Source organism: Amphibalanus amphitrite, unplaced genomic scaffold (assembly GCF_019059575.1).
Source record: "Amphibalanus amphitrite isolate SeventyFive unplaced genomic scaffold, NRLGWU_Aamphi_draft 000028F_arrow, whole genome shotgun sequence".
Classification (NCBI taxonomy): domain Eukaryota; kingdom Metazoa; phylum Arthropoda; class Thecostraca; order Balanomorpha; family Balanidae; genus Amphibalanus; species Amphibalanus amphitrite.
Genome location: NW_024881524.1, coordinates 1,234,989 through 1,248,000, shown reverse-complemented (window position 1 = coordinate 1,248,000; position 13,012 = coordinate 1,234,989). Strand labels below are relative to the sequence as shown.

At 50.4% G+C, this 13,012-nt stretch overlaps 1 protein-coding gene across 1 annotated transcript; it reads left to right on the top strand.

The window, feature by feature from the left end:
• The first annotated feature begins 60 nt into the window (after positions 1-60).
• Positions 61-10,897, top strand: LOC122365670 (26S proteasome non-ATPase regulatory subunit 6-like). Its single transcript, XM_043337094.1, has 7 exons — positions 61-753; positions 1,942-2,147; positions 2,473-2,618; positions 2,888-3,107; positions 3,898-4,006; positions 8,121-8,289; positions 10,402-10,897. Exons 1-7 carry the CDS (start codon positions 609-611, stop codon positions 10,574-10,576), a joined length of 1,170 nt encoding a protein of 389 aa, XP_043193029.1. The 5' UTR covers positions 61-608; the 3' UTR covers positions 10,577-10,897.
• Positions 10,898-13,012: the final 2,115 nt, after the last annotated feature.

Below are 13,012 nucleotides of genomic sequence, written 5' to 3'. Positions count from 1 at the left end.
AGGCAAATAACGGTTGAATGAAGGCTTTACAACGAATATAAGAAGAATAACCCCAAAAGCGTTTTCACTCCGCGCGTCGTCGTCAACGCGTCTTCTCGTTTTCCTTGCTCGTTTTCAAACACGCCGCTCTTTCAAACCGACCGATCAGCTGATCTGCATCAAATAAAATACCAATAAAACCAATACCTTTTCATTTCAGTTATTGGATTTATTATTAATAATTTTATTTGTACCGAAAAAAAGTGATTTCGCTACGTGACAGAAAGTAAATAAATTAAAACAATAAAACTTCTCACGAACTTTACTAAAGTTGTAAACAAATGACAAGCATTTCAATCCTGGCGCACCAGGCGCGTCAGTATTTGTGCTAGTATTATTTGTTGTGAAGGCAGTATATGGCGTTATGCCGTGCTGAGTGCTATTTATTAAAGCATTTTAGGCAATAAGAATTAACAGTGGGCTGGATCGGCTGGATAAGAAGTGAAATATTACTGCAAAGCTGAATAGGTGCTTTCTTTCGATTGCATAGAATTACGACACTTCTGTGAAAGAGTGTTGGAGTGTCTGTTAGTTCACGTTGATATTAGCGTTTAAAGTTTCAAATCAAAATGCCTATTGAAAATATGGAAGAGCAGGGTCTTGAGAAGAACCCAAAGTTGGAAATAGCCCAATGGATTTTCAATTTGACCTTGCCGTCAATGAAGAATGATACCACTTTGAAGAAACAACTAATGGATGCCATACGAGAAGATTGTAAGTGCTTACCTACCTGCCTATTCTATTCATCCTAGAGTGCAGATACAGGCTATACAAGCCTTTAACATCCTGTAAGATCTTAAGACTCTAAGATAAAGAAAAATAACGTAAAAGGAAAGAGCGTCCTCATCCTCGGAAGCTTGGAAAGTGGCCCAACCCATTGAAAATTTCAGTTAGCATTACAATTTACAAAGGCATAAAACATAATGTCAAATTAATACAGCCTGAGCATAGCAGACTTTGAATGATTTAAAATGTCAAAAGAGAGATTAGTGAGGATAAGATTAATGTGTTAAAGCACATGTCAGTCGAGAAAAGAGCACAGACATTGATGCCATTACCCTGCTGGTCGGCACAAAGAAGGCCTCAGTGCTACAAGCCCCATGGACCGGGGAGCATAATGAAAACTGAATTAAGAGAAAGCGAGCTTTCTCTCTTTCCTGATAAAATGGCAAACAGAAATGAGAGATCTAAGGCAGTATGATGCTTCTCAAGTGAAATGATTTTATTAACTGTGCACTGCAGTCTGCAGGCCCTCGTAATTGGTTATGTTAAAATGATTGCATTAAGTGCCCACTAAAAATGCCAAAACTCATGCTGAAAGTGTTCCACTCTTTCCAGATGCGAGCGTGCTGCCCCAGCCCAAATCACACTTCTGCATTCTAGGACTCATTGGACATAAGCGTAATGATAATACTGACTCCATTCTTACAAAAGCTGCCTCGTCACCCTGCAGAAGTGCAGACTCCATATGAGGAGACCTAACACCTGGGTAACACGCTTCACAACAGAGTCAATCTGTTAATGTGAATCTGTCAATGTGATCGGAAAAGTTTAAGTTTGCCGTCGATGATGACATGACACTCGGATTCCTCATGCTAGTGACATGAGAGCATTGGCAGAGCATGGCTCTGCCAATGGACCTCTGTAAAGACGTTGGTATACAGAGGTCTATGGCTAAAGCAGACCGGAAGTGGTTTTGATTTCAGTGACACTCGTAATCGAGAGTATTGATCAGATTTAGAGTGACGTGCCAAGTCTGGGACCTATAATGTAGCCAATTCAGGTCACACTGAAGACTAAACAAATCCCTGTCACTCGTGTTATCAATAGCAGATTCTCCCCACCAGCAGGTACCCCATTACCGTCTCCTCACCCACCCATCCACCCCGCCCTCTCCCTCAGACATGGCCCCGCTGTACGAGTACGCGTGCAAACAGCTGGGCTGGAGTCCGGACGTGGCGCTGCTGCAGTCCATGCAGGAGCACAACGCCGCCCGGCTCAAGGAGCTGGACGCCAAGATTGACGATGCCGAGCAGAACCTCAGCGAGATGGAGGTTCGAGAAGCGAACCTGGCCAAGTCGGAACACCTCTGCCGTATCGGTGACAAGGTGAGATGTCCGGGTCAGGCGGCGGAGGACGCTGGAATTAGTGGAGTGAATCGGTTTTGCATGAGTTGTGCTGTGATCACAAAAATACAACGAGGGTTGAGTGGATTTCTAATTAGCTATGCTGTGATTAGAAAAATGCTGCTCTCATTTGTCTTCTGTTTAGACGTTGACTCTCGTTTGATGAATTGTTGAGGTGTGAGAGCAACTGAAAATCTGCTTGATATGTGCCTGCCTGAGCGGGCTTACCTGTTCAATGGTGAATATTGTTTTTTTTTTTTCTCTCTATCCAATAAAACGATAAAGGAAATGGATTCATCTTTTACAGGACGGTGCTGTGTCAGCCTTCCGAAAGACGTACGACAAGACGGTATCGCTGGGACAGCGACTCGACATCGTCTTCCACCTTATCAGGATCGGCCTGTTCTACATGGACAACGACCTCATCACAAGGAACATCGAGAAGGCAAAAAGGTATGAGATCTACATCGATCTCGAGTTGAAATCTATTCATTTGCCAGTTACGTCGGCTAAAACCTTTTTTTACATTTGCCGATTGACGCTTGACGAGTACATAATGCAATAAGCTTGCCGTATTTTGTACCTGTATTTGTCGGGCGCCTCAGATTGCGGTACAGTTGGCTACTTCCTGGCAATGTATAGTCAAGTGTATCATTCATCCATCGTACTTTGGCCTCCTACACCGCCGGCTGTGCGCTCTGACCCGCCATCCGTGTCGGCAGTCTGATCGAGGAGGGCGGCGACTGGGACAGACGGAACCGGCTCAAGGTCTACCAGGCCGTCTACCAGATGGCCGTGCGCGACTTCAAGGCGGCCGCCCAGCTCTTCCTGGACACCATCTCCACCTTCACCTCGTACGAGCTGATGGACTACGTCACCTTCGTCAAGTACACCGTCTACAGCAGCGTCATCGCCCTGCCGCGACAGGAGCTCAGGAAGAAGGTGGGTGGTGGTATAACTGCACCTGGGAGCTCGGAAATAAGGTAGATGGCGGCTCTAGACTGGGGAGTTAGAGCTTTGGAAGAAGGTGTGTGGAAGCTTTGGGCTGAGGAGCTGAAGAATATGGTTGGTGGCGGCACTGGGCATGGGAGCTCAGGAATAGTGGTAGGTGGCGGCACGGGACTGGAGATCCGAGGCATGTGGTAGGTGGCGACACTGGACAGTGGACCTGGGGTCTGCTGGGGAGCTCAGCAATAGGGTGCGTGGCGGCAAAGTACGGAATAGCTGCTCCAGATGGCAGCTCTGGACTGGGAGCTGCATGTCAGGTGGCACCACCAGGATTAGGGCTGGGGACGGATCGGTGGCGAAAATATCTGCCGCGGTGTCATTTTGTTGTACGAACGATTTAGTAATCCACCCAGGGTGACAGCTTTTGACATGTGATGCTATCATGACCCTGTTTTTTATGATGATATCAGTGTTTGGAGTTTTGGGGCATGGGTAGATGAACAGAAAGATCAAGGAATTGGTGTTTCCCGATATAGGTACCTACGTAGTCTATAAGATCGGATGTGATTTTGGTTGTGGTGTACTGTAAAATGCTACAAGTTTGATAATCACCTTTGTCTTGCATGCAACTTAAGTGGATCCTAGGCCTAACCGGCCATGGAATCTGTACTAGAAATTGAGACCGATATCTCTGACTGCTCGACTTGTGGTGAAGCTATATTTTATGCACGGCTCGTGTTGCGTGTAGGCCGCTCGCTGACGCTTGTACCCCGTGTCGCCGCAGGTGGTAAAGGGCTCGGAGATCCTGGAGATCCTGCACGGCGAACCGGCCGTCAGAGAGTTCGTCTTCTCGCTCTACGAGTGTCGCTACGCTGACTTCTTCAAGGCGCTAGGTAAGCTGGTGCGACTCCACTCATGGCAGAGTCGGAGTGGCTAGGGTGGTTAGTAGGTAGGTGGCACTGTCAACCGGAGTGAGCTTTTATTATACTATACCGCTTCCTATTGCTATAGCCGTAAATTTGGTGAGTTCTTTGGATCAATTCCTTGGATTTGGCACCTGTTCTCTGCGGTAATATGGCGCACATGATTTACAACGTTGTGAGTTGTGATGTCTTTTTTATTTCCACGGTGAGTGCTGTATCGGGACTAGCGAGCTGTGTATACCAGCCGTATAACTGTGTTCGACCTGTGTTCGACGTGATGCCAACCGGGCTCCTGTTGGCACCGCCACTGAGCGCTGGCCGCACGCGCTGCTCCGTGTCTTCAAAGGTCTGTTATTGGTGCCCTATCTATCACCTGTCCATAATATCTCGTCTGCCGTCTGTCTTGTCTGCTCAGAGTATAACGTCTGTCTGTGCACAGCAGACGTCTGTGTGGTCTGTCGGCCCGTTTGTCGTCTGTCCATGATCTCTTGCCTTTACGTAGTGGGTCGGTTAGCGCCTGCTGTGGTCTGTCTGTGTCCGTCTGTCGTCTGCCCACGATCTCTCGTCTCGTTGTCTGTCGGCTAGCATCTATCGGTGTCCCATCTTTCATGGGTGTTGATTTCCGCCGGTTTGGGGGTGCCCGAGCTCTCCAAATTCCCCGCCGGCTCGGCCGGCTTGGCTTTGGAGCCCCAACAGACGGCGCGGGTCAAGGTCACCCGGCTGGGGCGGCGGCGGATTTGCTGCGCCCGGCACCCCCAACTCTGTGGAAATCGACACCCATGCCATCTTTCGTCCTGCCCGTGATCTCTCGTCTGTCCACGGTATGTATCCTAGCGTCCGTCTGAAGGTTGTCTGTGCACCCTCTGTTCATAGTATGTCGGTTGGCGTCTGCTGTGGTCTGTCGCTGTCCTGTCGTCCGTCCATGACCTCTCGTCTGTCTGCGGTCCGTCAGCTAGCGTCTGCTGTGGTCTGTCGCTCCCCTGTCGTCCGTCCATGATCTCTCGTCCGTCCGCGGTCCGTCGCGGGCGTATCGCCGTGTCCGTCACAGTTCCTCCGGTCGCGGCGTGGCGTGTCCTGCGTCTGGCTCCCGGCCAGTCCGCGCGGCCACCTCGGCCACTGACGGGTGCTGTCTCAGCACCACACCTATCCCCGCTGACCGGCGACGGAGATCTCTCTCTCCGCCGTGCGCCGCCTCTGTCACCGATACCGCTCGGCCGAGAGTTTTACGAGCGTGTCGGGATCGAGTCGCTGCCGCTGTCAGCCTGAGTTTGGCTCTGGCTCACCGGTGTCGGTGTGAAGGTCGGTTCGAGCCCGGCGGCGCTGCCTCGGACGGTCCTGTCGCACTTGCCACCTCCCCGCGGGATGAGATTGTGCGTCGAGTGGGAGGCTGGACTCCTGCGAGTCCACAGGGAATCGGGACGCGTCGGTGGGTGAATGGAAATCTGTCGTAACGTCGTCACAGAGGAGAGGGGCGGAGTGGAGAACAGGACAGAGCACAGCACAACTGAGAGCAGAGCAGAATAGAGAACAGAGTAGATGGATGGAATTGCAGGTTAGGTGGGAGGTGCAAAAGAGGAGTCAAATTGTGCGTGACTATGGCGACTGAGCTGAAGGGCATGAAAAGTGGGCGTGCTTTGTATAGCAAAAAAAGTGCGCTGAAAATGCTCTTGTTTACGCTTTTTATAATATGCTCACTGTTCAGGTATTCGAGAAATGAGGTGCGACCTGAAATGGTGGAGCTGAGGGACATTTCGCGTTTATACTTTGTAGATAGTTAGAAACATGTAACCTTAAATCTTTGGGGCATATCATCGATGGCATATGGATTTATGGTAACCTTGTTGACTTGCCCCCAAACCCCCAGCATACAGATGTCGAGTGCTGATGGTCCCGTTTTCGTCACGGGCGTTTCTCATCTGTCCCCTGTCTGAGTGCTGAATGTTTTTTGTCTGCGCTCCGCCAGGGGACCGACTGGGCCCACCTGTGCCCTCTCGGCCAGTCTCGGCCCGGCGGGCGGTGCCACTGTAAATTCACCGGGTGTTTACGCGCCGCCCGCCGGCCTGGCCAGTTTGGCAGCCAATTATCGAGCCGTTTCCGAGTGTAAATAGGACGCCGGCTGGCTGCTCTCACGACTGGAGAAACAGACAGGCCCGGCCGAGAACGGCTCGACAAGGTCTCTGCCTCCGCGGGGCGCGGTGGACTTGTGGCGCCGGGCGGTGGGCGGGGACAACAGTTGGTGGGAGGAGGACAAGGCGGATGGTGGGAGGAAACTACAGTTGGTGGGGTCTGGCGATGGTAGGTGGGTCATTAGCCTTCGGCCTTTTTGTAGGCTTTTGTGCTTATCGTGGCTCCTAATTACCCAAGTAGTCCATTTTACTAGACTAGACACGCGCGCCTAAATATGCAGTGTGTAGCATCGATTAAACAAAGTGGGCATATATTTTATTCAACAAGACGAACTTCTAGCTCAGCTCACCCCTGCTTGCTCTTCTAAGCTGACTTTCTCGCCATTTAAGATGGTAAACTAATTTAGTGTTGTTGCACCGACTACGATTGTTGAGATTTCGGTCTCTTTTCATCATCTGAAAGGCTACCTCTCCCCTGTGGCTGTCATAGATTTAACTCCCCTTTTATCATGTTTGTCCGCTATGTTGATTGTGGCGAAGAGAACCTGCGAACGGCCAGCCTGAAACCCCCGGGATGTTATTCTTCCAATGGTTTTCTTTCTTTTTGTACCAAAGCGCCGCTTCGCACATGTGTTCAAACACGCCCTGAGTTCCCAGCATCAACTGTGACGAATTCGTCTTCCAAAAATATATTTTGATGTCTAATTTTAGAATACGGTTGGATGACTTTTCGCGTTTGTGATGTTAAGTTTGACGTGAAATTATTGCAGTGTCATCTCACCCGACTTTTTACGTAGCTACCACGGACTCTGTGGAACTTCTGAGCTGCAATTAAATCCGCGCAAACATCTAGTTGGATGAGGTGCTGACACGGGTTTGACGCCTTCTCCTTCATCGAGCACCCTGATTTCTCCCGACTCGTGCTATTTTGACGTGTATTTATTTACAGTTATTACTCTCACAAAGATTTTTGATTGCATATTAGGGCTTTTGGGAGTTGCACATACAGTTTTCATTTTATGCCCATAACGAAACGACCGATTGACATTTATCAAAACGACTGTGTCATGCTAATGAAAAGCTGAATCACAGACTATTCCCCAGCCCGCCGAATCACTCCGCCATCTAACCAGTCTCCAGCCCCACCGTTGTGTCCACCTGATGCTCATTGTCATCACTACCGCCGTGGTCGAACACGGGAAACGCTCGGCTATTTTTGCCTGGGGCCGCTCTCCGTGCGTCAGCGGACGGTGGTAACGAGTCGACGCCGCCGGCCCAGTATCAGAGTATCGACTTTACCGCCGCGTCCCCTGGGAGCGGTGGGCTCCGTGCAGCACGAGCTCCGGGATGAGATTTCGACGTCAGTTTCCGGAGGAAGAGGGGGATATTTGTGGAAGATGGTGTGCAGACAAAGTGGCGATAGGTGTCAGTCGTTGTTGTGATATACGCTTCGCTAGTAGTTGTTTGTCTCCATTTTCGTTGTATTTGATTCAATAAACATTGTGTGTGTGCTTGTGTGGCGTTATGAGATTGATTACTGTGTGTTGTGTTTCGAACTTTCTCGGCTTTGCGCTGTCAGAGTGCCTTTGTATTCGACTGTGTGTTTGCTTTTATGTGTTTTGTCTCATTGATTGTGCAAAATGTTGTGACGGCTGCAGGTACCGTAAGGTGGGGCTATTTGAGACAGTGGGGCTATTTGAGACAGTATTTAAAATTGTTATAAAATAAAAACCGTTTGAAATTTATGCTTAATTTTTGCTGAGGCGATATACTGCTCGATTCCACACCTTCCTGAGCAAAAATATCACATAAAAATTAAACGATCTTCATTTTATGGCGATTTTAAATACTGTCTCAAATAGCCCCACTTTACGGTATTCGTTTTCATCTCCTTCAGTACCTACGGCGCTAATTAATTTACCTTTGGCCTGACCTTTGTGTTGTGCCTGTCGCTGCAGCGTCTGTGGAGCAGGTGCTGAAGGAGGACCGCTACTTCGCCCCCCACGTGCTGTACTACGTGCGTGAGATGCGCATCATGGCCTACTCGCAGCTGCTAGAGTCCTACAACAGTCTGACCCTGCAGTACATGGCCAACGCCTTCGGAGTCTCGGTGGAGTTTATCGACAAGTGAGTGAAAGTAGTTGGTTTGTGTTAGGGGGACAGGGTCCAGTGTCGGGTGGGAATAATATTCAGTTTTCCAAATAGAAACAGACGCGTCCCCTAAAACTGTTGCGATTGTGGTCACTGGTCGTACTCAGCGCACACTGTCCCTGGAGATGCGATCTTTGGCGGCTCGTTTTATCGGCCACTCATCGGTAAAGTGCGGTGTCCGCAGTGGCGTGCTGCTCAGGGACAGCCCATTACACCCTGTTCGGGGACCGTCTCCACGCACTGGGTGGGATGGACCGGCCTGCGTTCAGTGCTCTGTGAAACTACCGTCCCGAGGCTGTTGCCTTCTCGGGCGGCCAGGGTGGGTCACTTAAGTCCCAAGTCTGATCAGAAGAGATGACTGAGTCGGAATGCCTCTGACCAAAACAATACTATCGATGCAGCAGCGAATCTCAAGTACTTGGGGCGTTTGCTGTTTCCAGCCCTTCTTCCTGCTTTCCTCACGACGAAATATCCGTTCCGGAGCTAGCTTTGTTCTGTATCGTTCAGAGAAGCCTGTAACATTTTACACGGCGTTAAAGCTGGCCGCGATTCTCGACTGCTCGGCCAATGTGCTCAGTGAGTGACCCGTGCACTTTGATTCGATTGGCTTTGTTACGTCCGGAGAGCGAGCCGCGGGGAAGTTCGTAACAGCAGGGCTGTGAGGCGGATGGCCGCCCTGCGCTGGGTCGGGATTGTTAAATTTTTGACGAGACTGTTGTGGTAGATGGGAAATGGCAGTATCAGGGCAGGCTTGCTATTTAACATGCATGAAGCATGTCAAGACGGCCTAGTTTACTGTTTCTCTTTGGTCGTTGCCTCTTCAATGCCAAGTGTTTTGCTAGGAAATATTGTTTTCAATTGTTTCTACGGTACATACTTTCAAAATGCTTGAAAACAGTGTAGGCTGTAGCATCATGAGAAGTTATCGTGCCTCTCTGCTCAGAACAATTCAAAACGAGTCGTCTCGATTCCTGACCATGACCGCGAAAGGATATACTTTTATCTCAATAATCTGGCCAAATCATATCGGCTGCCGCGGAAAGCGTTTGCGATCGAGTTAGTGAGGCGGCGCGGCACCGTCTCGGCTCTACCGAATCGGTGATATGATCAGCGCTGGGTGGAACGGCCCCCGCGGGACAGAAATTCCCAGCACTGTGAGCCGCTCACAGGCAGGTCGTGAGGTAGGCTTTAGCCGCCAGCGAAGTTAGGAATGGCTTTTCCACAAGTACAAATGGTGACAGACGTGCTTTTGAAATGGATGTTTCCGTGTGTTTCGGATGCATACAAGCTTCATTTATTTTAATGACTGAAAAAGGCTATCGGTTTTTTCAGGCACACTGACTGAGATCTTGTGAACGCTTTTTTTCTTGATTAAAAACGGAAGAGAGTTATGGATTTAAAATGCCATTTTCCATTCAACTCGAACAAGTTTGTCACTGATAAGCTACAAAAAAAAAATCCCATCCCATATATAAATACCGCGGCTTTCAGTCTAAGACCGTGATGATTGGTCCATGAGACAAGTGTGATGACGCTTTGTCTGGTAACTTCTTTTTGTCGCCTTTTCATCTTTCTCGTTTAGTGACCCCACTTTCTTTTTCCTTCACATTTAGGCTCCTCGTCTTCCATTTCCATGCTCCAACTCTCACTGCACATCTTACGTTTAACTCTGCGTTTACCTATTCGCGTCTTACGCCACACTTTCTAAATCTTGACACTTCTAAGTCATTCACCCGAGCATTGCGTGGCTCTTCAAACGCCCAGGAGTATGTCATCAAACCACTCTCGCTGATTGACGGTACGGATGCCTCTGTTGCCGATGATGGGGTTTCCGATTGGTCCCCACTCTGTGAGGCGCGTCTGGGCGACCCCCTCTGACTGGCGGTGTGAAGTGTCGTCAGTCAATCCCGTAAACAGACCCCTGCCTGTCCGGTTACGTCAGCCGCGCGCCGCAGCACCCCGGCCACCTGGCTCAATGTATCGGTCTCTAAACGAGCGCCGCCGCGTCGCCGCGTCAGACACAAAGGCGGTGGTGTGCGCGGCGCCGGGCTCGGTTACTAACAGTCGGCCCCCCGGGCATTGTTCCAGGGAGCTGGCCCGCTTCATCAACCTGGGCAGACTGCACGCCAAGGTGGACAAGGTGGGCGGCGTGGTGGAGACCAACCGGCCCGACTCGAAAAACTACCAATACCAGAACACCATCAAACAGGGAGACATCCTGCTCAACCGCATACAGAAACTGTCGCGGGTCATCAACATCTAGTGACAGAGAGACGTGAGGGCTGAGGCCGGATACTCAGTCTGGTCTGCGTACAGACACTACTGTGGAGGTGCCGTGTGGTGCGGACTGGTGACTCGGACCTCACCCGCTCTGTGTGTGAGCCGCACGTTCCACCTCACTGGGTGGCGGACGGTGCGCTGGCCGCAGCTCGCTGCCACACCACTCTGTTGGCCTCTCCCTGTGGTGCCGATCTATCGAGGTGAAAGGCGACAGAGTGCGGCGCCGATCGGGCGTCATTGGTTAGCTACAGCCTGGATGTTTTCGCTCTGAGATAATAAAATACCGCGGTATGACGCCGGTGGCGCCCGTGTGTCGTCGTTGGGCAGTCGGCCAGCCGCCCCCGCCCCCGCCCCCGCCCCCGCCCCGGCCCGCGCCCCGTCCGGCGCCAGCCTGAGGAGGGTGTAAATCAGCAGGTGGTCGCGGCTGGCTCAGGGCCGGGGGCAGCCCTGGACGATTGTTCTGCTGAGTGGCTGTATTTCTATACTGATACAGTTATCATACAAGTTACGATTTAATGGGAACTGATCGATGCAGAAAATACTGAACAGAACCAAATACGGAGAAGGGTGGCTCACACAAACACATTCACATATAGCACGTGGGCGTATACATGAATGAAAACCTACCGATGCCTTAGCCGGTATGGAAATCAATGAGACAGCAGTAGCTGATTCTTTTCAGTTCCGAATTTACTTTCTATCTAAAGCATCCAGTCTCGTATGGATTTCGTAGTACGGTGGCGAGGTAAGTAGATTGTGACGGGAATGTTAAAATTGAAGAAAGAAGTTGGAAGCCTACATGCGGTCCCGGTGAGGTTGTGAGATCTAGTTGTATTATTTGTTTCGTTTCAGTTTCACCGTGGCTTGAGAATGCAAGTCTAATTGATTTTTTACGTTGACTGTGACAGTCAGTGAAGGCTGAAGCGTAATATTTCTTCATTGACCTGCCAATGTATTTTAAGGAAACCGCTGACCGTATTCGGGCCGAATTCTACTATTACGTGACCCTGTACTATAGTTTCTACCGTAACTCTAGTTGCGATGTCCTCGCAGGCTTTGGGCGGTGGCCACAATGCATGCCAAGTGCTGAGATTTTCCTCTTTTCCTGCTCTGTCTCGAATTCAGTAGCGCTGTTTCGTTTGTCATCCTTAGCGTTCTGCATAGCTGATTGCGCCGAGTCGAGGCAACCGCAAACATCAGACGGCTTCGCTGATGGGCATCGCTTTTTCTTCTGCGATGTTGGTTTCTTTTCTTACTTTACGCACGGAAATTTCACCACCAGACTCGAACCAAGACGCTTATTTCACTGACTTTTCCATTACGACGTAGCTGCGATCATGTTTGGCGATCTTCGCTAATATCAAAATGTTCGCCCGCTCTTTTCATAGCATTAGCCGAGTTTGAAGTCTTCGTGCGGAGTCCACTTACTTCAGTTTTCTGCTTGGTATTCATTTGAACACGCTTTGTGGTTAGATGTAAATCGGAGTCTAGAGGCTTCCTGGTTTGGAGGGTCAAGAGAGTCGAGTTACCGGGGCTACGTGGAGGGCCGTGAAGGCGAACGTATGCTTGGGGCGAGAGAGAATGAGGTCAGTGAGCAGTGAGTTTTAGTTATGGTGGTCCTTTTAAATTTTTTGTTGCGACTTGTATGCTCCTTTGCCTTCGGAGTAAGCACTAAGTATGTATGTTGATTGTTGTGTCTACTTATGATTTTTATGCGATTCCCAATGACCTAAATTTTCTGCCGGGAAATGTGTCGGTGACCCCAGTGCACTGCTTTCCTGGCTGCAGCAGCTGAATTCGTCACCGGTGATTTTATTTAATTTAATGAAAATGTGAGATAAACCCGCTGATACCGTCACCGGTGCCATATTTCAGAACCACTCCTGGCGTCACCGATTCCGGTGCTGGCAGCCGGCACAGTTTATATCGACCGTCGTTATCTCGTCGTAACACACCCGTCGATCGTTTGCATACCGATGTCCGTCCCGCGCCCAACCCGTCCCGCTCCGTCCGACACCCGTGCTCTCAGAGAGAAAGTGCCGCGATTTGTCCTAAAGCCCACCCGATCGACGACCCGGCCGCTCGAGAAAAGACGAGCTAAGAGCTCACCGGTCTCAGCTGCGCACATTCCTTCGATGGCTGGCCGGTGAACTGCGCACGTGTTCGTCGCCGCGTCAGCTGACCACATCTGGTGACGTCACGTCGCTTCGGCTCAGATTGGGGCGATGAATAAAGGACGCGCTGGATCTGTCGCCTATTTCGGCGGCGTGGCACCGCGCAGATCGGCCCGACAGCCCCCGTAAATCGGCCAGTGGCTCTGCGCCCGACACTTATGCAGAGGGCGTAATGGAATGTGTCCAAAATTAATGCGCCAGCTTGTGGTACACTTTGAGAGGATTGCAGTGACCGGCACGTGCAC

What these genes read in the sequence shown, in the direction of transcription:
- LOC122365670 (XM_043337094.1), top strand. Translation starts at nt 609, where the DNA reads ATGCCTATTGAAAATATGGAAGAGCAGGGTCTTGAGAAGAACCCAAAG. An exon ending in AACATCGAGAAGGCAAAAAG is followed by an intron (nt 2,619 to 2,887) that starts GTATGAGATCTA and finishes CCGTGTCGGCAG; the next exon opens with TCTGATCGAGGAGGGCGGCG. An exon ending in TGACTTCTTCAAGGCGCTAG is followed by an intron (nt 4,007 to 8,120) that starts GTAAGCTGGTGC and finishes CTGTCGCTGCAG; the next exon opens with CGTCTGTGGAGCAGGTGCTG.